The 21,994-nt window shown below is 40.9% G+C and overlaps 1 protein-coding gene across 4 annotated transcripts in view; it reads right to left on the bottom strand.

Moving 5' to 3' along the window:
• TRUB1 (TruB pseudouridine synthase family member 1) overlaps positions 1-21,994 on the bottom strand; it is a 33,184-nt gene that overhangs the window by 2,919 nt on the left and 8,271 nt on the right. For all 4 annotated transcript variants that reach the window (XM_065672327.1, XM_065672328.1, XM_065672329.1 and 1 more), the window contains 4 exons: positions 21,214-21,269; positions 5,252-5,333; positions 1,515-1,587; positions 157-296 (listed from right to left, as the gene is read on the bottom strand). In XM_065672327.1, coding sequence (XP_065528399.1) covers positions 157-296; positions 1,515-1,587; positions 5,252-5,333; positions 21,214-21,269 — 351 coding nt within the window. The remainder of the gene's footprint in view (positions 1-156; positions 297-1,514; positions 1,588-5,251; positions 5,334-21,213; positions 21,270-21,994) is intronic.

The raw sequence follows: 21,994 nt of genomic DNA, 5'->3' as shown, positions 1-21,994 counted from the left end.
TTTTGTTGGAAAGTGAAAGGCTCTGCACATGGGCTCACACCAAATCAAATAGCTGAGCAAACTGAAACCCATTTCACTGTCTCAGTCCCTTTCTGAGTGTAAATAAACACAAACAAGTTGGAGACATCACTCTGTGTAATAATCTTTGGCCTTTACCCAGTGTGAACAGTGGTGGCTGGAACTGTTGGAGAGACAGGCTGTACACTCTTACTGGCCGAGCAGGCTTTGCTTCGACTGCTTCTCCTCTCTTCATCAGAGTTGATAGCCTTTCTCCATCCTTCTTCAAAGCAGAATAGCTGATCAGATAGAGCATGAAAATGTGTGTCATATGGTTGTAACAGAACAAGCTTCCCATTCTCCAGATCCTGTTAATATTCTACTACAGTAGCACACATTTTATCCTTCTAATCCTCTCCAAGTGCTCACAAAAAAACCTAGCAAATGCTTCTGAAATCTCTTGGACACAGAATCATCCCATTTGCAGTAGCTACATAAACTATAAAACAAGAGACAGTCCTGCATTTACCTCTTGCTGTACAGACTTAGAAATGCTTCATCACTCAACTTGTAGTTTATGAAAACAAAGAGTATCTAGAAGGGGTACAACTCTTGCAACTGTTTTTTAACATGCTGTCTATCAGAAGTCTGCAGGGTGTACTCTGTTTCAGCGTTATGTTGACCTGAGCACAAGGAACTGCTTAGACAACTCCTATTATTCTGCCTTGCACCTTTGCTCGTTTCACAATAGGTTCTTCACAGCAGCAGCTCCCAAGTTATGTAGCCTTGCTCTAAGGTGTTTAAGGGATCACTATAGAACAACAAAAACAAAATTCACTGATTACATGAAACTTTATCCCAAGCTCCAACTTTGGTCTTGACAGAAAGATGACCATAAAAAAAATCACAAAGATCTTGCTCAAATTAGTGGAGGATAATGAAGCAGAACACCTACTGAATTACAGACCTTTCAGGGCTCACACTGGAACCACAGTAATTGACCCATTGCAAATGCAAACGAAAGCATGTTAGTTTAAATCACCATAAGAGCCATCTGTCACAAGCTAAGTGCTTGCACACTGCCATCTACTATGGCTCACCTGACTAGAAGAAATTTGCTAAGCTGCTGAAGCTCAATCACTAATCACTCATTCAGAAAACTAATTCAAAATCATTTAGGGCACTTCCACACAGATGCATGCCCTTACCCACCACTAACATTTAACACCCGGAGCTTCGCTTTCTAACTAAAAGACACAATAGAAGCCACCAAGCCCTGCAAAGCTGTTTAAGACTTTATTACTTTACAGTTACCCAAAAAAGCCATAGGCTCCAGGTCACCATTTGTGCTCAAATGGGCATGACCTGTAGCTGTAAATGTCAAACTCCTAAAACTGCCTTGCCTCTATCCTCCTGCCAAAATGTGTCTTTTTATTGCTAAAGAGAACTGACTTGTGTTGGCAAGTCCCAACAGCTGAACACAACTGCCAAGAGTGTCTTAATATTGTGGAACTTACAGTGGAGGAACCTGCATTATGTCCCCTGTGAACTTCTGTAGCACATTTTCAAGATCTCCTTTTGTTATCTGGTCTGTAGAAAGAAGATAGTAAGTATGTTAGCACTGAGTATTCATAGGGCGTTAACAGCATCAATCATGTTCTGCAAACAGTTACAAAGAAGAGTTCATCTCATCTGAATTTAGACTGGGTGAAAAACACCAAAGAAAAGAGCTAAAAACCAGAATGTAGGTAGGAGTGTGAATTATCACAAAGGGTGGAACAAATTGTCCAAGGTGATTAAGACAGCCTGGACACATTCAGAAGGGCATAAATCTCACTATACACCATTTTCTTCTGCAATTTCTCTCTCTTGGGCCTGCAAATTCATTTTTCTTGGGACCTATGCAAAAAATACAAAATCTGCCCAATTCTGATTTTCATTAAAGGACCAAAAAGAATAAATCGCTCATCTAACCTTGGCAACTTCTCTTTACAAGTACCTAATTGCAGTGAAAAATATAATGGATTATTAGAGAACAAAAGCATTGTGGGGGTATTTGCTAGTGAAGAAAACCACTGCACTGGAACAACACATCAAATTTCTGTATCAAACAACTAACCTGCAACTGCACACCACGGTATTGTTATATATTAAGTAAGGCAATTTTACTGAAGAAATCCTGCAAAAGAAAGATAGCTGCTTTAGGCAATCTACTCTCTTTTAAGAGTACACATATACATCTGTCTCACTTTTATTAAGTTATAACCTATGTAGGTGATTGAATTGGTCCTTTGAAATACTATTCAACAGATATGACGTTCATATCTATTTGTTTATAGAATACAAATGTAAGATCTGTAATCATAATGCAATTCTGTGGATTTCTACTCTAGGACTTGACTAGTCCTGTTAGTCACAAGTTAAATTCAAATAGCGTCACCTTACTAAGCCAAGAGCATCCCAGGACAAAAAACAACCAAATTTATTGAGTCTTCATTGTTTGGGAAAAGACCTTTACTTGCAAACCTTATAAACCAGATGTACTTCATGCTGTAAGTAAAAAAGAAGAGGTTTCTTTCCACAACAGCACTGGAAGATGGCAATGTGGTACCTCACTTTTGCAAAGCACACTTCGCAGTGTCAGGAGCAGATGCTGTGCCTAAGCCCCAGCTGCTGACTCAAGAAGTGTCATTAACAGCAAGGCTGCAGGCACGAAAATCAGTTGTGGATGCTGGGAGATATCAATGCACATAAGAATGAGGTAGGAACAACAAAATCAGCTCTATAGCAAGCCTGGATCTTCTTCTGAAGAGCTTCTTACACGGTTATTTCAATCTTCTGATTGTATTATTCTAGTTTAGCAACACATCACAACAAAACTACATGGCAAAAAGTTAGCATGACCCAGCTCTATGCTGGTGACCCTATCAGCCTCCTTGTGAGCCCCAGGTTGCTTCAGGCTAGGATTTAGTATTTAAGATCTAAGCATAAGTGTCACTTGGGGTTCTCTTTCAGTTTTCACCCCATGAACTGCATTTGTGGCTAGGGCATTTAACGAGATATCTCACTTTAGTTCCTGCTCTGATCTCATATTCTCCTGCTTGAGGGGTTACATCAAGCCACTGAGGTAATCACTCATGCTATAGGCAAGCTCTATATCAGGAAAAAAAACAAAGCACCATGTAAGGAATGATGGATTAAGCCATTAACAAACAAAGTGGTGTGATGTGTTATCAAAATAAATATTTACAGATGAGTTTGCTAAGATCTAGAATAAATCATATTTGTGTTCTGCAATACACTGTGGCACAAGCTGGCCAGTATTACATTCTGAAAACCTAAAACTATGTGCTTTTCTCTTTATTTTTTGTCATGCACTGCCTTTCTGTTAATGGACTGTATTGGATTCTTGCCCTCTCCTAGAATAATACACAAGTTGGTGGAGCTTTCATCCAGCCCTCAGTCATAAAGAATGCTCCATTAGTCTTGTCATAGTTTCACTATGTCTAAACTGTATATGTATCCCAGGCATCAGTTTGGACTCATGAGCCAGCAACTAAGTATTCACACACACACCAGACACATCATGGTGGGATGCGGAGAACTGAAAAAAAGGTAAAACCCATGGGTTGAGATAAGAACCGTTTAGTAAGTGATAGATATGATAACAACAAATGGAAATCAAGAGAAAGAGTAATAAAACTCAAGACAGACAAGTGATGCACAATATAATTGCTCTGGAGAGGGACTTTTTACATAGGATGTAGTGACAAGACAAGGGGGAATGGCTTTAAACTGACAAGAGAGGAGATTTACATTAGACATTACGAAGATGCTCTTCCCTGTGAGGGTGCTCTGAGGCGCTGGCATAGGTTGCCCAGAGAAGCTGTAGGTGCCCCATCCTTGTCAGTGTTCAAGGTCAGGTTAGACGGGGCTTAGAGCAACCTTGTCTAGTGGTAGGTGTCCCTGCCCATGGCAGGGGGTTGCAACTGGATTAGCTTTAAAGTGCTTTACAACCCAAACCACTCTGTGCTTCTGCTAGGAAATGCAGCAATGCGTTTCTGCACACATCTGCTAAGGAATGTAAATTTGGCAGTGCCAGCAGCATCCAGGACTGGGCCTTAGTGCAGAGAAAAGGACTAAAACAGCTTGCAAGATACATAAAACTTTTCTTGAATGATTCCCGTGGACCACAAAAGGAAAATGCCTGCAGAAAGTTGCCTGCTATATTAACTATAAGAAAGCGTCACATTTTAGTCCTCAAAGTGTCCCTAGACAGCAGTTTAGAAAGAAATGTTGTTTATTACAGTTGGTCACAATGAAAGGATGTACTGAAGAGAGCTTCTTGGGTTTAACCACTCACTTGCTTCGTGCAAAAAGACAAACTGCATAAGAAAAGGGTTTGGGTGTGAGAGGAGGAATCCAGGCCACCTTTTCCATCATGCTATTAAAAAAAAGGCTAATTTACTTCATGTACCTATTACCAGCTACCACAAACAATGTGGGACCTGGAGAGTTGCTAAGCAACCAGTTACTTTTTTCCCTTTTTTCTCCTCTGCTGTGAAGGAATTAATGGTAAATACATTTGGTGGGTCCCTGGTTAGTTCTGTGTTGTCTCTAAGATGCCCTGGGTATTGTGGAATTGGCCACACCAACAAAGCCAGAGTCAGGATTAGCTCTGAAGCCTTAAACTCTTGCACTGTGCTTTGCTGGTCACAAAAGTTCATCTCTTGAAGTTGCTAGGACACAGACTGCAAGCAAGAGCAAGATTTGGTAAGCGTAAATATACAGAGAGTAGTTTATGCCATCCTCACTTCCTTGAGCAGTCTGTAGATAAAGGGGCATCCTAGAGGGAAGATCTAAGTACTTTATTCCCCCACTGGCCTTGAATGGCATTACTAAAAGAGCACTCATGGTCTACACACTGAAAAAGGAAAATTTTACTGGACACAGCATGCCATTTGTCAGCCTGTCACAGATTTCAAATGACACAGTCCTGCCCAATTCTATTTTCTCCCTCCTAATCTAATGCCTGGTTTGTTTCTTTCCAGAAGAAATGAACACTTGCACTGGACATAATTGCATGAAGCTGCTCTGAATTATATGAGCACTGAAGTTGAAGATGAAATAATCTTAGTGTGATTTCACATTTAAACTTAATTCACAGAGTGCCAAACATCTCTTCCGCTTTTCTATGCTAGAGACCATTTATGCCTTCAAATCACATCAAGTATACAGATAAATTTTTGCTTACCATAAGGTTTTTCTTCAGTTACTTTTCCTGTAGCATCTAATGTATCAGTAGCTTTGCCCAGTAGTCCAATGGCAGTGTATTTCTGGGAAGGAAAAAAAGAGGAAAAAGAAGATTGGAGAGTCAGGTCTTCAAGGTTCTTTCTTTTTTTCTTTTTTAATAAAGACTGCAACTACTAAGTACTTCAGTCAGGACAGGAAGAATACTGTCTAAATAGTCAATCCAGTGCCTTTGAGTAAGCAAAAGCAAAGATGAAAAGACATGGAACTAAACAAAAAGTAAATCACAGAATCACAGAATCACAGAATCCCAAGGGTTGGAAGGGACCTCAAAAGATCATCTAGTCCAACCCCCCTGCAAGAGCAGGGTAACCTACAGTATATCACACAGGAACTTGTCCAGGCGGGCCTTGAATATCTCCAGTGTAGGAGACTCCACAACCCCCCTGGGCAACCTGTTCCAGGGCTCTGTCACTCTTACAGTAAAGAAGTTCTTCCTGATGTTAACGTGGAACTTCCTATGCTCCAGTTTACACCCATTGCCCCTTGTCCTATCACTGGATATCACTGAAAAAAGCCTAGCTCCATCATCCTGACACCTACCCTTTACATATTTGTAAACATTGATGAGGTCACCCCTCAGTCTCCTCTTCTCCAAACTAAATCCTGCATTATATGTGCCTATGATTTCAGTTTTAGAAACCCCTGGAAGAAGCAACATGGAATCTGATTTTTACTATAAATACATCACTACCATAAAGGAAATAATAGGGTGGGAAAATCAAAGCCTCAGTGGGGTGTCATATACCACTGTTGAAGCAAAGCACAGAGTAGCTTTCACACTATTTTTCTATTCCTTCACAATTTAAACAAAAGAAAGACAAAAAGACCTTCACTTGTGAAAGCAAAACACCTCTGTCCAAGGCAAAGTATTACAACAGTTCTGCCATGAAATGCAGTAATATGCAATACCCTAAAGGTTTGAACATCTGGCATCCAGTAAGGACCTTGCTGACCAGCACCAGGAGTGCAATGCCACTGAGTAACATCTCTGTTCATGATGGGTTCTCTGAATATTTCTGTTTCAGGGTTTTTCTCTAAAGAATTCTTCAGTGTGTTTGTGTTTGCAACTTGAAGAATTAACCTGTTCCCATGCCAGTAGCTCTTGTCCTTACTGCATTTCACCTCATGTCCTTCTTTTCCACATTTTCACCCCAAGTACTTCCAGGCTGTAGGCATACAGCAGAATTTGCCGAAGCTGACAGAAAACTTCCCATGAACTAAATGCCCTATGTCTTTTCACGAGGCTGCCAACATGTGAAGACTTACTTTGTAACATGAGTTTCGATCAAGTTTGGAGATACTTTCAGGGATTAAAATCTGTGGTTTGACCCACTGCCTATCCCAGTCCATTACATTTGCATCAACCCTATGTTAAAGTCCATGGGCTTTGAAAGTAAAGCATTTACATAGCCTGGGAGAGAAAAATCAAGGTGTTCCACATGCCTAATTCCCAGTAAGATTTCAGCAAACCTACTCCTAACTAAGCTAATACAAATTTGAACCAAGTTGTAAAAGGATGCAGCTTTTAGAAGTTGGTTCACTAAATTCTACTGAACATATCCAAACATGCATAAGCAGTAACATTTACTCTTTGATGCAATGCATCCTTTTTCATGTACTTGTGAAGTACAAACAAGCTCAAGTAATAATACTCTAGGCATAAAAATCACACACACAAAGTTGGACTATTAAGACATGCCTTGATTTTGTTCCATGTGACAACCTGCCACTTCAATGTATTTCTTCAAGCAGCTGCCACTAAATGGAAGCAGCAGGAATAGTCAGACTAAAGGCAATCCAACTTTTAATATAAAAATAAATGTATTATTAGCTTGTGTGCTGCTTTTGGCTGGGGTAGAGTTCATTTTCTCCATAGTAGCTGGTATGGGGCTGTGCTTTGGATTTATGCTAAAACAGTGTTGATAACACAGAGATGTTTTCATGCTGAGCAGCACTTACACAGAGTCAAGGCCTTTTCTTGCTCCTCACTCCACCAGCAAGCAGGCTGGAGGTGCACAAGGTGCTGGGAGGGGACACAGCCAGGACAGCTGATCCCAACTGACCCAAGGGATATCCCACATGCTCCACATGTAACACTGGAGGAAGAAAGAAAAGAGGGACACTGGGAATGATGGTGTTTGTCTTCCCAAGTAACCGTTCCATGTGATGGAGCCCTGCTGTCCTGGAGATGACTGAACACCTGCCTGCCCACGGGAAGTGTTGAATGAATTCCTTGTTTTGCTTTACCTACTAAACTGTCTTTATCCCAACCCATGAGTTTTACCTTTTTTGCAAATCTCTCCCGTATCCCACTTGGGAGCAGTGAGTGAATAGCTGTGTGGTGTTTTGCTGCCTGCAGGGTTAAACCACACCACCACATGAAGGCTACATTTCCCCCCACACACTGCAGGTGTCTGACTCCCCTGGTAACTCTGAAAAATTAGGCGTTTTAAAAGTAAAATCCTTGAAGTTTACATCCTTTTGGAAGGTACCGAAAGGAAGTGAAAGGCAAAATGGATGAAGGCTGCTCCACAACAAATATTTAAATAAATGTGCAAGTACATTATTATCTGCTTTAGGACTATAAAATTGCCTGCTTTCCGAGACATTTAACAATCTAGTTCTCAACATTCAACAGCATAGCTAGAGACACTACTCAGCAACTATTCTAGAGGTTAATAAAGCCATGTGAGATCTTTATAATTCTGGCATGATGAATCATTTTAGCAGTTCAGTAAAACCCTAAATCTGAAAGTTTGAAACCTCACACACCATCTTCAGATGTTTCCAAATGATACTACTTCAGTTTGTAGGACTTTCTTCCTCTTAATGCTGGTTTTGGCTATCTTGATTCAGGCTGGCTGTTACAATAAGGTGTGATATTTGACCTACCAGCAACAAAGAGATAATACCATCTGTTTATATGTAAACACAAACTGTATGAACAATGTAATCCCAATCTAAACGCTTGACTTCCCCTTTGATTCCTGCAAAAAAGGCAAAAAGCCATTCAATCTGTAAAAAAAAAAAAAGTTCCTTAAAATTAGTCACAAATCCCCATTCCTTAAAGAAGCCATTAAAGAGTCACAAAAGTCTCAAGCCAGCAATGCAATAATCCACAAAGAAGGCTATAACAGGTCAGGAAATTAAGAATTACAGCTGGTTTATCATCAGTCTCTGGACTGCCCTTGGGTATCTACAATTATATATCATAATTCTTACTAGTCACTTAATAGGGTTTATTTCCCCTTTGGTAGCATGCAGGACCTGGAGCTTGTAGAAGATAAAATGAGAGTCCAGACTTGATCTAATGTTCCTCTTATTTTGTGTCAAAATTGAGCATTGTCTCTTTAGACTCTAACTCACACTGCCCTCAGAAGCACCCAATAGATTCTGAGTCATTTAATAAGCCTTTGGTGACCTTTTCCCACCTACATTGGCGAACATTTATTTCTTCCAGTTTTATAAAATACCTCTAGGGGCATTCCTCCTGTGCTCTTAAATTACAAATCACTGCAGGAACACAGACAGCAATTGCTCACAACCACGCTGCCTTCAACCCACTCAACCTGAAACAGAAAAAGCAAGGTAGGAGCTGTTGCAGGCAGTGGAAAAGCAAGTGCAGACTATGATAGGAAATATCCCTGTATCGGTGGCTCATCAGAGAACACTGACAATCAATAGCTCCTACACCCTGCCCACTACTTACCTCAAGATACTGGGACCCAAACAATTTAAAGATGAAAAGCAGCACCTCAGCTTCCCTATGGGATTCCACAAAGTGAAAGTGTAGTGTATTAAGACCTATGATCAAGCATTCCCAGTCGCAACTTGCAAGCACAGCAGCATCATGTATTATTTCCTTCTAATTCTAATGGTGGGCTGCATGGTCCCAAAGCAGAGCCTCAACTGTACAACAGTACAACAACCCTGAGGGCATACAGACCTTCCCAAAACTATCCTGCATTAGGGAATGGGAATAAGGGAATCCAAGGCCAGGTTGGACAGAGCCTTGGGTGACATGGTTTAGTGTGAGGTGTCCCTGCCCATGGCAGGGGTGTTGGAACTAGATGATCTTAAGGTCCTTTCCAACCCTAACTATTCTATGATTCTATAATGGCTATATCTCTCATTTTCTTGAGATTATAGCAACTGAAATAAAAGGCAGCAAAGTGATTTGAAATCCTTAAGTATAAGCAACTCTTCCACTCACACTAGTGATGAGACAGCCTTAAGAAGACACTTTACAGTGACAAACCAATGTACTCTGTCAGTGATAACGCGAAAACTCTGTCACACAAACTGGGGGATGTGATGGATGCAAACCTTCAACAAGACCAGAAAGACAGTGAAGTGCTTTGGCAGTCATGTATTTGCTGCCATATCCATGACTAGAAAGAAATACACCATGAGAGCCCGGACTAGAGAAAAAACAGGCTTACAGGAACCCATAAGAAACAAATTACAAACCAACCCTCTAATAAATCTGAAATCTTGGAAAGAGGAATTTTGTTTTAGAGTCACAATCACAGGACACAGACAAAATTCTCACAAATAATAAACCATATGATGTTTAAAATAATGTTTTAGTAATGGAATAGCTATCATTTTGCTTTTTTATTTCACATTCAATTTCAGATAAATTGTTATACTAACACAGAATGGGAAAGCATATCCATAAAAAGAGGTGAGACTTTATCAGTATACATTTTTAACTGTGAAAGGAGGAAGAGGAAGAGAAGGAAGAAGAAACCTCTCCCAATACAGAGGCTGTATAGGCAGCATAGCTATTAACTGCACAACCCACCAGGGGGGCTACTGGAGGCTGAAGCCCCTGGGCTGACTGCCAGGCATGTCTGCCCCACTTATCAGTGCAAATGCCATACAGACCATGGAATGGAGCCTCTCAGTTTTAACTGTTAATATATCAAAGCTTTCTTTGGAAAGAGGCCAGAGACTCGAAATCTGAAATTATAACATGTTTTAAAAGCTTTTTCAAACATGAAGAAGCAACACTTCGGAAGAGCTAGACAGAAACACAAGCAACTATGAAACAAGGTCACTGGTAGCTGTCAGGAAGATTTTAAGATGGCTCCCACTGCAAGAATTTACCAGGCAAGCTCCCTGGAAGAGGCAGTTCAGAACAGTTCATCCAAGGATGACCCATTTTCTAATCACAGCAGCAACTGAACACAGAGTGTTTGCAGATGACACCAAGCTGTGTGCTTCAGTTGATACTCTGGAGGGAAGGGATGCCATGCAGAGGGACCTTGACACGCTTGACAGGTGGGCCAGTGCCAGCCTCATGAAGTTCAACCATGCCAAGTGCAAGGTCCTACACCTGGTTCGGGGCAATCCCAGGCACAGCTACAGGTTGGGCAGAGAAGAGATTCAGAGCAGCCCTGCAGAGAAGGACTTGGGGGTTTTGGTCGATGAGAAACTTAACATGAGCCAGCTTCAGTGTGCACTCTTGTGAGACCTGCTCTTGTGAGACCTCACCTGGAGTATTGTGTGCAGTTCTGGTGCCCCCAACATAAAAAGGACATGGAACTGCTGGAACAAGTCCAGAGGAGGGCCACGAGGATGATCAGGGGACTGGAGCACCTCCCGTGTGAAGACAGGCTGAGGAAGTTGGGGCTGTTCAGCCTGGAGAAGAGAAGGCTGCGTGGAGACCTCATAGCAGCCTTCCAGGATCTGAAGGGGGCTTATACGGATGCTGGGGAGGGACTATTCATTAGGGACTGTAGGGGTAAGACAAGGGAGAATGGGTTTAAATTTAAACAGGGGAAGTTCAGGTGAGATATAAGGAAGAAGTTCTTCATGTGAGGGTGGTGAGGCGCTTCAACAGGTTGCCCAAAGAAGTGGTGAATGCTCCACCCCTGGCAGTGTTCAAGGACAAGTTCACAGAGCCTTGGGTGACATGGTCTAGTGTGAGGCGTCCCTGGCTATGGAAGGGGGATTGGCTCTAGATGATCTTAAGGTCTTTTCTAACCTAAACCATTCTATGATTTCTAAAGCACAACTAAGGTGCTTTGGATTTAATGTTTACATGACTTACATTTGCTGTTTGTATAACCTTAGCAGCTACCAGTGTTTTCCAGTATGCCAATCATCCACCAAATCAGAAGTACATGAGGTAGACAAATAAGCTGGGAAAAAACAACCCTGAGGGTTGCCATAGTTTCAATTGTTTTCCAAAACAAAGCACTCTCACTAAGCAGATTCCAATATACTAAAAGCACAGAGCCCTAATCTCTTAAAAGCAGGTTTCACAGAGGCAAAACAAAGACTGCAGGATGAGGGAGGAGTTCCATATTTTTTGATAGAGCTAAGTCAAAATCATCAAATGCCAAGCATGTCCTCTTCATAGACACAAACATTACAACTTCTTTTCTCCACCATTCATTTTTTTTTTCTCCTTAAAGAAAAAGCTGACTTTGTGCTAAGTCTGCATTAAATTTTATTTACTGCTGGATGCTGTAATTGTAGTGTCACTGCTGAAGAACTATCTGACCTTTACTCTGGGACTAACATGATTTTTTGACCTCTTACATCAGCTTATTTTAAAAGTTCAAACTACAGGGTGACCACATTTTCAATGGGAAGGACTAGATCCACCTGTAATAGGGGAATCCATAGAAGATACTTCACCTGGAGTTCAAGGAAGCCATAAAAGCGTGGTTGAAAGCTGTAGCAAGTTTAAATTTTGATGTTAGAGGAAGGGCAGGAAATAAAATGAGAGGGGAAACAATCCCAACAGTAACAGAACACTAGGTCACCAAATATAGCACCATGGCCACACATCACTTGCACAATAGAAGCTTGCAGCATCTAAGAGGGATGCAGGTTAATGGGCAAAAATGGCTGCTTGTGACCCACAGTCTCTTTATGCAAACCTTTCTGACACTTACTGCCTGTGAAAACCTCTCCCACTCACCAAAGTATCTCTAGTCGGTCCTTAAATTTCAGCTTTAATAACTGTTTTCTCATTATGTCTTCTAGCACCTACACCACGGATTATACAAAATAAACAAGGATGACCTTCAGCTTCTACCTGAAACAGAGTTTTAAGCAAATTCGTAATTCTCTGCCCAGAGACTTAAGACAGTCCTTCCAGAGGGATAAGACTTTACAGGTACATACAAATCCACAGATAAAATTGAATGCACAAAGGCATTTGGGTGAATTCAAAGACATTGTTAAGGCCAAGATGCAATAAAAAGGCAATGCTAAGAAGCATCACCAAATTACTAAAGGAACACAAACAGAAATAGTGGTGAATGGCTAGTTTAAAGCTGCTGACTTCTTTCCTGTTTTCCTGTGATTTTTACTGAGAAAGAGAAAAAAGCCTAAAAAAGCCTTGCCATGTTGCAGTCTTGATATTTTCTTTAAAGAATGCAAGCAAGAACTATACATGTAGCACAGACATACACACAATTATAGAAAGGTCAAGAGGAATAAAGGCAACACTGACCTCGTGAATGAAAGAACAGGAAAAAAAAACACACTAGAGCATGCTCTTAAAATATTCTGCATTTTTGGGGGAAAGATTTTCTGCAGCAAAATAGGTGCAGTCTCCTTAAATTGTTGGAAATCTTGAAAAGTGTGAATATTAACAGAGCATGAAGCTGAGCTATTAATAGATTAGGCCTCTGGGGTGAGCATAAAAGACACTCCAGCAATACACAGCATGTCAAGCCAGCTTACTAACGGTACCACTGCAGGAAAGGGTATCTTTACTATTCAACAGCTGCTTCTTCTACGATTTTGTTTTGGGAATACTGGGCAGGGCAGGAAAGAAAAGATTCGAATCCATGCCTTCTCTTACGATTTGTTACCAAAAACACAAGTTAAAAAATATATCAGATTTTGTGCAGTAACAGGTAATCAAAGATGTCAACAATGTATAACATATAAAAGGCACATTTAAGACCTTTTAATCCAGCCAAACTTTAGCACTTCCCGATTCCTGCATCCTCCATGTGGCCATAACATTTTCTCAGTGCATCTTGTTTTGATAACACCTTCTACACATTCTCAAAATACATAAAACCCAACATTATTCATGCATTTTCCCAGCCTTTTTTTTATATAAGCATTCACCTTGCGACAAAGTAAGGAAGACAACCCTACTTTCATGAACTGACATTGATCTCTAGTTAATAACTTGAGGCATTTGGGGAAAAAGAAATTTGTTGTCAGTAATATAAAATGATACACACAGGACAGAAATCAATGCTAAGTTTGCATAAACAGTAATGGGTATCTGAACCAATCTCCTCTGCTCTGAAAGAGGTCACAGAATTACAGTAGTCTTTGCAGAATCAGAACTTACCTTCTCAGGTGTCAGCAGTGGTTAAAAAAAAAAAAGGCAAACTATTATAGCAGTTCTGGGATATAGACGTTACAGAATACAGACATTAAGTAGGACAAGTTTTATTAATAGACATGACATCTTTGCACTGCACTGTGCAAACACACAAGGAAGTAATCCTTGAATGTTTGCACAGTAACGTAAGAAATACCATGTAAGAGAAATGTCAATACTTCTCTGTCCTTTAGCTATATTTCAGGAATGCAATATACTCCATCTAAAGCACAAAACAGCAACTAAATGGGTAAAATTAAGCAACCACTACACATCAGGAAGAATTCACCTCACCAGTCTACAAGGGCTGAAACACATCCATCTGCCTGTGGGTTAACATCTCTCATAAAACAATCACTCCATCTCCAATTTGCCAGTCCCTTTCCTTCAGGGAAACCTATAAAGCACCTTTCAAAACAAGCCTGGGAACTAAAATTCATAACTCCACTGAGTTCAGAAAAAAAACATGGGCTCAATAGAGATACTGGATTTATGGCACACTGAAACGTTACCTCACACTAACCCCTTCACATGCCACAATGCCACAATCTACCAGGCTCTCTCTTTCCCCTAGGAGATAACCTTATCATCTCCTCTTTTCCTCTCCTACCTCCCTTATAAGGAGACAATAATTTCTTTGGGCTTGCACAAAGGCAAAATAGTGACATTTCGTGTAGCTACAATACATTTTGCTTAAATGAGCAGGTCACACGCTGTACTCTTTTTATAATACTTCTCCCATCTCAATAACCCTTGGTTATTGTGGATGGGATACCATAAACAAAGAGATGCAAGAATGTAAGAAGGTACAAACCACAGAGTGAAAAATGAGAAGGTGTTGCAGATGACAAATTTCCTAGGGGAAGAGCTAAAAAGCAAACAAACCACTTTTACCTGGATTCCTCCAAGACAAATATAGACAGCTGGATATGTTAATATCACAATTCAGAAGCAAAAGCCCAACTAAAACCACAGATCAACACAAGCAAGATGGGATCTGAGAAATCACCAGCAAGCAGTAACATTCCTCCTCATCCTGAGACTGGTTTGGCTGATCAATTGTGAGCAGTACCTTGCTATCCTGCACAGGAGATAAATTGTTTTCTTTCTCTAGTTTATTACAGCAGGTAATAAAATGTAGCTCATCTGTGTAGAACAGTCTTGGGATCTTACTTGTAACTGCTTGCCGAGACAGAATTGTTGGTATATCACACTCAAAAGCATCTACAGCATTGTGATAGAACAAGGGGTAACAGATTTAAACTGAAACAGAGGAAGTTCAGGTTAGATATAAGGAAGAAGTTCTTTACTGTGAGGGTGGTGAGGCACTGAAAAGGTTGCCCAAAGTGGTAAATGCTCCACCCGTGGCCGTGTTCAAGGCCAGGCTGGACAGACCCTCGGGCAACACGGTCTAGTGTGAGACATCCCTGTGCATAGCAGGGGGCTGGAACTACGATGATCTTAAGGCCTTTCCAACCCAAACCACTCTATGATTCTATGATGAACTATTTTTACTTTCAGAAAGTATGGTCTTTCTGGTCCAGGAGATTCCTACTTCACTAAACTCTATAAACAAATCTGCAATACACTTAAAGTCCATGGCTTCTATTTTAAATCTGAGAAAGGCCATACAGACCCAAACACCATGTCCCATACTTTACCAACTAGTCTAATAAAAAGTATTACCGCTACCCACAAATCTTGCCCTGCCAAGAGATTGTTAAACGTACCAGAATATGAAGAAGAAAACAGAACACACCACTATATGCTGTACGAATAAGTAGTTTTGGCTTTATCAGCTCCAAAAGAAAGCAAACTGAAGCAAAGAGCTAGCTGGTGATACTGCAGAGGATTCTTTTTTAAGATTAAAAGTAAGAGCACGCACCACCAAGAGCATCCTTCAAAAGGAAAGTCAACTCAATTTTCTTGCACTCGTAACTCTAATATGCAAACTGGAGCACAAACTGCTTTTGAAATACATTAAAAAAAAAACCCCACAAACCCACAAAAAAACCCCACCACACAAGGCTCTTCAAAAAGAAAATGAGGATTTTCAAAGGAACAGCACTCACACCATCATGGTGTGCATGTTAATGTGCAAACACACAAATGTTGGCAGAAGAACAGAGGTCTCAGAGATGCCGGGTTCTTATAAGCCTCCTGTAAAGAGACAGATAGAGGAAATAAATCTATTGCAGCTTCCATGAAGAAAAAGTCTCCAGAGGGAGCCCCACTGTATTGCTGGGTACTAAAGAGTCCACATGGGGCTTTGGTGTCTAACGAGCTGTAAACAAGAAAAGGCTTCATTAGTTCTGCTCCTTACAGAACTACTAGATGTGCTTTTTAATGCATTATTAATTCATTGAACTCACTGCCAAAAGATGGAAGCAAAGGACTTAATTCCAAAAAAATGAATTAATGGAGAAAGTTTGCAACCTTTAGGTTAGAGAAGCTAAGGGATACAAATTAAAGCCTAATTTTTAGGACAGTAAGATAATTACAGGAGGTAAAGAAACAACCTTCCATATGGACATGTTCCACAGCACATGGTACCAACACATGAATTTTGCAAATATACAAACAAAGAATTTAGCAATATACAAACTCTAATCCCAGAATCACACTGCAAAAAGTAACTTACATATCTCTCAGTAATCCTCTGACGTGATCTGAACCAATTCCTGCTCAGGCAAGCCCTCTCCCGTAGGGAGATGTAGGATTCAAGTGTGACTGGCAAGTTTTGAGACCCCATCACTGAACTAGGGCTTATTTTCCATTCAGGATTCATAAGAACTCAAATTTTAACAATTGTGATAAACTGAAGCTATCACATATTAGGTCACTGATGTATCTTCATTCTGCCCATAATCTCCTTTTCTCTTTCTAGTCCTTGTGAACATTTGGAGTCTGGATTGTACCCTATCTAGTTATTAGGGGTTTTTTCACAGTGTTTCGTTCTGGAGATGCTACAGCTTTTAAGATTAACTGGTTGAGAGGAAGAAGGCAGAGAGTTGTGGTCAATGGCGCAGAATCTAGCTGGAGGTCTGTGACTAGTGGAGTTCCTCAGGGGTCGGTGCTGGGACCGGTGCTGTTTAATATTTTCATCAATGACCTGGATGAGGGAACTGAGTGCACCCTCAGCAAGTTTGCTGATGACACAAAACTGGGAGGAGTGGCTGACACACCAGAACGCTGTGCTGCCATTCAGCGAGACCTGGACAGGCTGGAGAGTTGGGCGGGGAGAAACTTGATGAAATTTAACAAGGGCAAGTGTAGAGTCTTGCATCTGGGGAAGAACAACCCCATGGACCAGTACAGGTTGGGGGGTGACCTGCTGGAAAGTAGCGAAGGGGAAAGGGACCTGGGGGTCCTGGTGGATAGGAGGATGACCATGAGCCAGCAATGTGCTCTTGTGGCCAAGAAGGCAAATGGCATCTTAGGGTGCATTAGAAAGGGAGTGGTTAGTAGGTCAAGAGAGGTTCTCCTCCCCCTCTACTCAGCCTTGGTGAGGCCGCATCTGGAATATTGCGTCCAGTTCTGGGCCCCTCTGTTCAAGAAGGACAGGGAATTGCTTGAAGGAGTCCAGCGCAGAGCCACAAAGATGATTAAGGGAGTGGAACAGCTCCCTTATGAGGAGAGGCTGAGGGAGCTGGGTCTCTTTAGCTTGCAAAAGAGGAGACTGAGGGGTGACCTCATCAATGTTTACAAATATGTAAAGGGTAGGTGTCAGGATGATGGAGCTAGGCTTTTTTCAGTGATATCCAGTGATAGGACAAGGGGCAATGGGTGTAAACTGGAACATAGGAAGTTCCACGTTAACATCAGGAAGAACTTCTTTACTGTAAGAGTGACAGAGCCCTGGAACAGGTTGCCCAGGGGGGTTGTGGAGTCTCCTACACTGGAGATATTCAAGGCCCGCCTGGACAAGTTCCTGTGTGATGTATTGTAGGTTACCCTGCTCTTGCAGGGGGGTTGGACTAGATGATCTTTTTAGGTCCCTTCCAACCCTTGGGATTCTGTGATTCTGTAAATTTCCTATTTTAACTAGTTCCTGCCTAAGCTTGTGCAACCAGTGCAAAGTACTCAGGCTATCCCCCTCAAGTCACTCACTGAGCACTTGGGGTTTCAGATTGTGTGTGGACCATGACAAGTTGGATCCTCAGATAAACCCAACATGCTCATGCTTTCTGCTGCCCGAGAGGCACTGTTTTCAAGCACAGTTTGATGGATGTTCTGCCTTCATTCACACTGGTATGACTCAAGTTCTCTTTAGATGAACCCAGATTTACCACATGGAGTAATATGCCAATGAAGCACGAAAGTGAAGTCTGAAAGTTTCAATTACCCTGTTTTATCCCACCTAAAAATAAAGGCTGTATATGTTGGAAGACATCTCCTCCCAAAGGAAAGTATTAGAATAATGAAGAATTTCACTGCTTTTTGCTCTTCCTTTTTCTTTCTCTGATGAGTTCCTGATCATCTCCCTCATTGCTTCTATATAACAGCACATTGTGGTAGATGAGAGTTTTTAAAGCAGGATTACCACTTTGGAAACTGCTCTTAGCTAGTATTTTCTAGCCCATTTCCCCCAAAAAAGATCACTTCTACATTGTGTTTGAGACAGACAAGTCACCAGTAAGACTGAGTCACTCAGAAAAAACTAGGCATAACATAAACTGCTCCACCCCTACCATATTACTTTTACTGGTGAAGCAGGAAATGGTTTCTCATTCTACTAACTTCATTTTGCAAACACAATAAAAAGATTGCTCTCAAAATAATGCAGTGCAAAAGAGTCCAAGCAAGACCAAGTCCAAATCCCAGAAAACAAGAAAGAAAAGTGTTTTTCCTATGTAACATGTATTAAATGCTCAGTATTTACATTCCAGATCCAAGAGCATTCCACTTCTCCCCCTCACTTGGAATATTTGAAATAAAATACAGCAAACAAACAAAACCAAAGCCAGCTTGCACATATTTTTGTTTCTGGATAAATACTAAGAATTCAATGAGAAATCTGGAACAGTAAGTAGGTATTGCCCTTGGCTGAACATTTCTATTTGTTTTGAGTTAATTCATAGGGAGGTCAAACCAATGGGGAATTAGATTTACACTGGAGGAGCAACACTCCTTGCATAATGTGTATGAGTTGCAAATCAAGTGATAACGTTCAGAGCTGCCACACAGAGTCAGGAAAGTTTCACACAATGTTTGGGGAAAAAACAGAAATAGTCCAATCTCTGGCAGAGCCACCATATGGAGTTTACTGCAGTAACATACGTTTTGGCCATTCAGCATAGCTCTGCTGCCAACAATGATAGACTGAACTACTTCTTTATAAGATACATTCCTATACCCAAACAGTAAATCCTGACTAGAGAGGCCCAGACAGTTCAACTCAATCTTTATAGTAATAAAAGGAACAAAAGAAAAACCTCACAGTTCAACACACACTTCAGCACCAACAATGGTAAAAAAAAAAAATGCAATGAAAGTATAAACTCCTAGCAGGTGGCATGGAATGCAAAATGACACTCAAGCCTATTTAGACAGCGATGGGTTTATCTGTACCAAATCTCTTGCTACATTATCAGCCATGGAGTCAGTGTGGTCAAAAAGACAAATAGGCAGATAACTGGGAGATCCTTCAACCTCCTTTAGACTCACAAATTATTGTATGCCTAATTTATTTCAGTATAAATAGAACGTGTGAAAGCAGAGGCAAGTCAATCTCCAAATGAAGGCTCTTAACTTTAGCGATAAGACAAGGGGTAATGGGTTCAAACTTAAACAGGGGAGATTTTAGGTTAGATATCAGGAAGTTCTTCCCTGTGAGAGTGGTGAGGCACTAGAACAGGTTGCTCAGAGAAGCTGTGGCTGCCCAGTCCCTGACCTTGTTCAAGGCCAGATTGGGCAGGGCTTGCAGCAACCTGGTCTAGTGTGAGGCGTCCCTGTCTATGGCAGAGGGGTGGAACGGGATGATCTCAAGATTCTTTCCAATCCAAACCATTCCATGATTCTATGACTGCCATGCCCCCTCGCACAAATGTTAGCTACCCTACACTCTTTGCCACATCGGAACACACAAACAGTTGCAGGTGAACAGCTGATCTACAGTAAGGATGTAACTTTTCTTGCCTCGTTGAATAAAGTGCTCACAGCCTATGCCAGTCTAAAGCCAGGTGAGAGCTGATTGATCTAGCTCGCCAGACTGCCCCTACTGCCCATTTAGCTGAAGTATCTCAGTGACTTTTTTTAACTTTGAAGTTCTTTGAAAGGAGATGTCAGGCTGTAGCTGCTTACACTTCCACTGTAAATCCAGCCCCCACTGCTTACTGCATGTTTCAAAACACAGATACCTCTGAAATCCAGTCTTATAGACCAAATGCAAAACATTACAGTCAGTGCAGAGACTGACAAAGACTACAGTACATTTTGGATCAGACTCTATGGCTACGTTCTTTTGTCCTCCTTGTATTTTCTTCTTTCAAATTATTTGCCTTTCAGTTGAACTGAAGACTGTCAAATTGTACCTCAAGCTATCAGTTCAGCACCTTAAAGAGCTTAAGTGTTCAGATCAGAAGAGAATGGTAAAACCAGCAGAATAAAATGCATTAGAAAGGCCATCAATTTACTGAGCCCACTATTGACTTTCCTTGAGTCTAAGATTAAATTTGGAAGGCTTAATTGATTTCTCCATCTGTCATTCTTACCTAAACTTCTCATTTAAGAATAATGGCTAAATCAACAGGAATTTACTTGCAAAGAAAGCATCAACACTGGTACATTATTCTTATGAGTACATGCACTTGTTTGTGTATGTAACACCTACAATCTGGAGTGCACCCACCAAAAACATAGTACCACTAATCAAGAGCAGCAATGCACAAGACTGCTATCAGTCAAGGCTCCAGTGTGGATTATGTTATGCAGCCACAGGGCTTTTGTTTCCTTTGGCTTCTTACACCTATCAATGGTTTGTAGAGCACAGGAGCTGCTATCTGGAACTATAGCTACTATCACAAACACACCTTAATTCCAAAAGGTGCCTTTTAAGGCCTCATGGTATTTAAGAGAGAAAAGAAACAAAGAGCATCTGTTACTGCAAACTAAATAATTATTATGTTATCTACACACAAAGACCAAAACCTCAACCATTGTACATAATTACATCCCCAAAACATAATTTACAGTGCTATCTTTCTTATAGCTTGCTTTGGGCATTTGGGGGGTGCAGGGGTAAACATTAAATATTATAAGAATCTTACTGTAAAATAGGAATTTGGGCTTTATTAACATCTTGTAGACAAACCAAGACAAACAAAGTTAAAAAAAAAAAACAAAACCCATTCTGGATGTAAAAATCTTAATATCAGATTTTTGACAAAATACAGAAAGGAGTTGAAGTACACATTTAACATAAATACACAGAATGGTTAAGGTATTTGTATGTGGATGCAGATCTCCACGGGAAGAAAAAAGAAAAACAAACGAACAAAAAACCCCACTAATAGAAGTCATTGTGCATTCCTTACCTTGGAACCTGCCAACATAGTTCCCAGCATTTTTGTTCCTTTTCCAATACCAATCACTGCAAAGACAGAAGAAGAAATGCCACTTCAACCCCAGCTCTGCAGTTCCCTTATTGCACACCATTCACTACTAAATATTATGCTAGTCAGAAATATAGCCTTTCACAGTCTCTTAGCATATAAAGGGAGTCATAGAATCATAGAATTCTTTGGGTCGGAAAGGTCCTGAAGATCATCTAGTTCCAGCCCCCCTGCCATGGGCAGGGACACCTCACACTAAACCATGTCACCAAAGGCTCTGCCTAACCTGGCTTTGAACACTGCCAGGGATGAAGCATTCACCCCTTCTTTGGGCAACCTGTGCCAGTGCCTCACCACCCTCACAGTAAAAAACTTCTTCCCTATATCTAACATGAGCTTCCCCTGTTTCAGTTTAAACCCATTACCCCTTGTCCTATCACTACAGTCCCAGATGAAGATTTCCTCTCCAGCATCCTTGTAGGCCCCCCTTCAGATACTGGAAGGCTGCACTCAATAGAAAGCATCCCTGATGTTCAAACATGGGAGTAGTGAGAGGAAAAGTCTAAAGCAGAAGATAAATAAGCTTCACCTATTGTTAAAACGCTTTAATTCAACCCATTTATTTATTTATCTTTTAATCACCAAAGAAATGGATAGTGCAATTAACATCATCATGGTTTGATGAAGGCTATGGCTCCCTAATAATGAATCCAGCCTTCACTGTAACTAAATGGCCCATTTAAAGGTTGATAGTGACCAAGAG

The sequence above is a fragment of the Lathamus discolor genome, chromosome 3, assembly GCF_037157495.1.
Source record: "Lathamus discolor isolate bLatDis1 chromosome 3, bLatDis1.hap1, whole genome shotgun sequence".
Taxonomy (NCBI): domain Eukaryota; kingdom Metazoa; phylum Chordata; class Aves; order Psittaciformes; family Psittacidae; genus Lathamus; species Lathamus discolor.
Note: the sequence above shows the minus strand (reverse complement) of the source record. Positions and strands in the feature narration are given on the sequence as shown.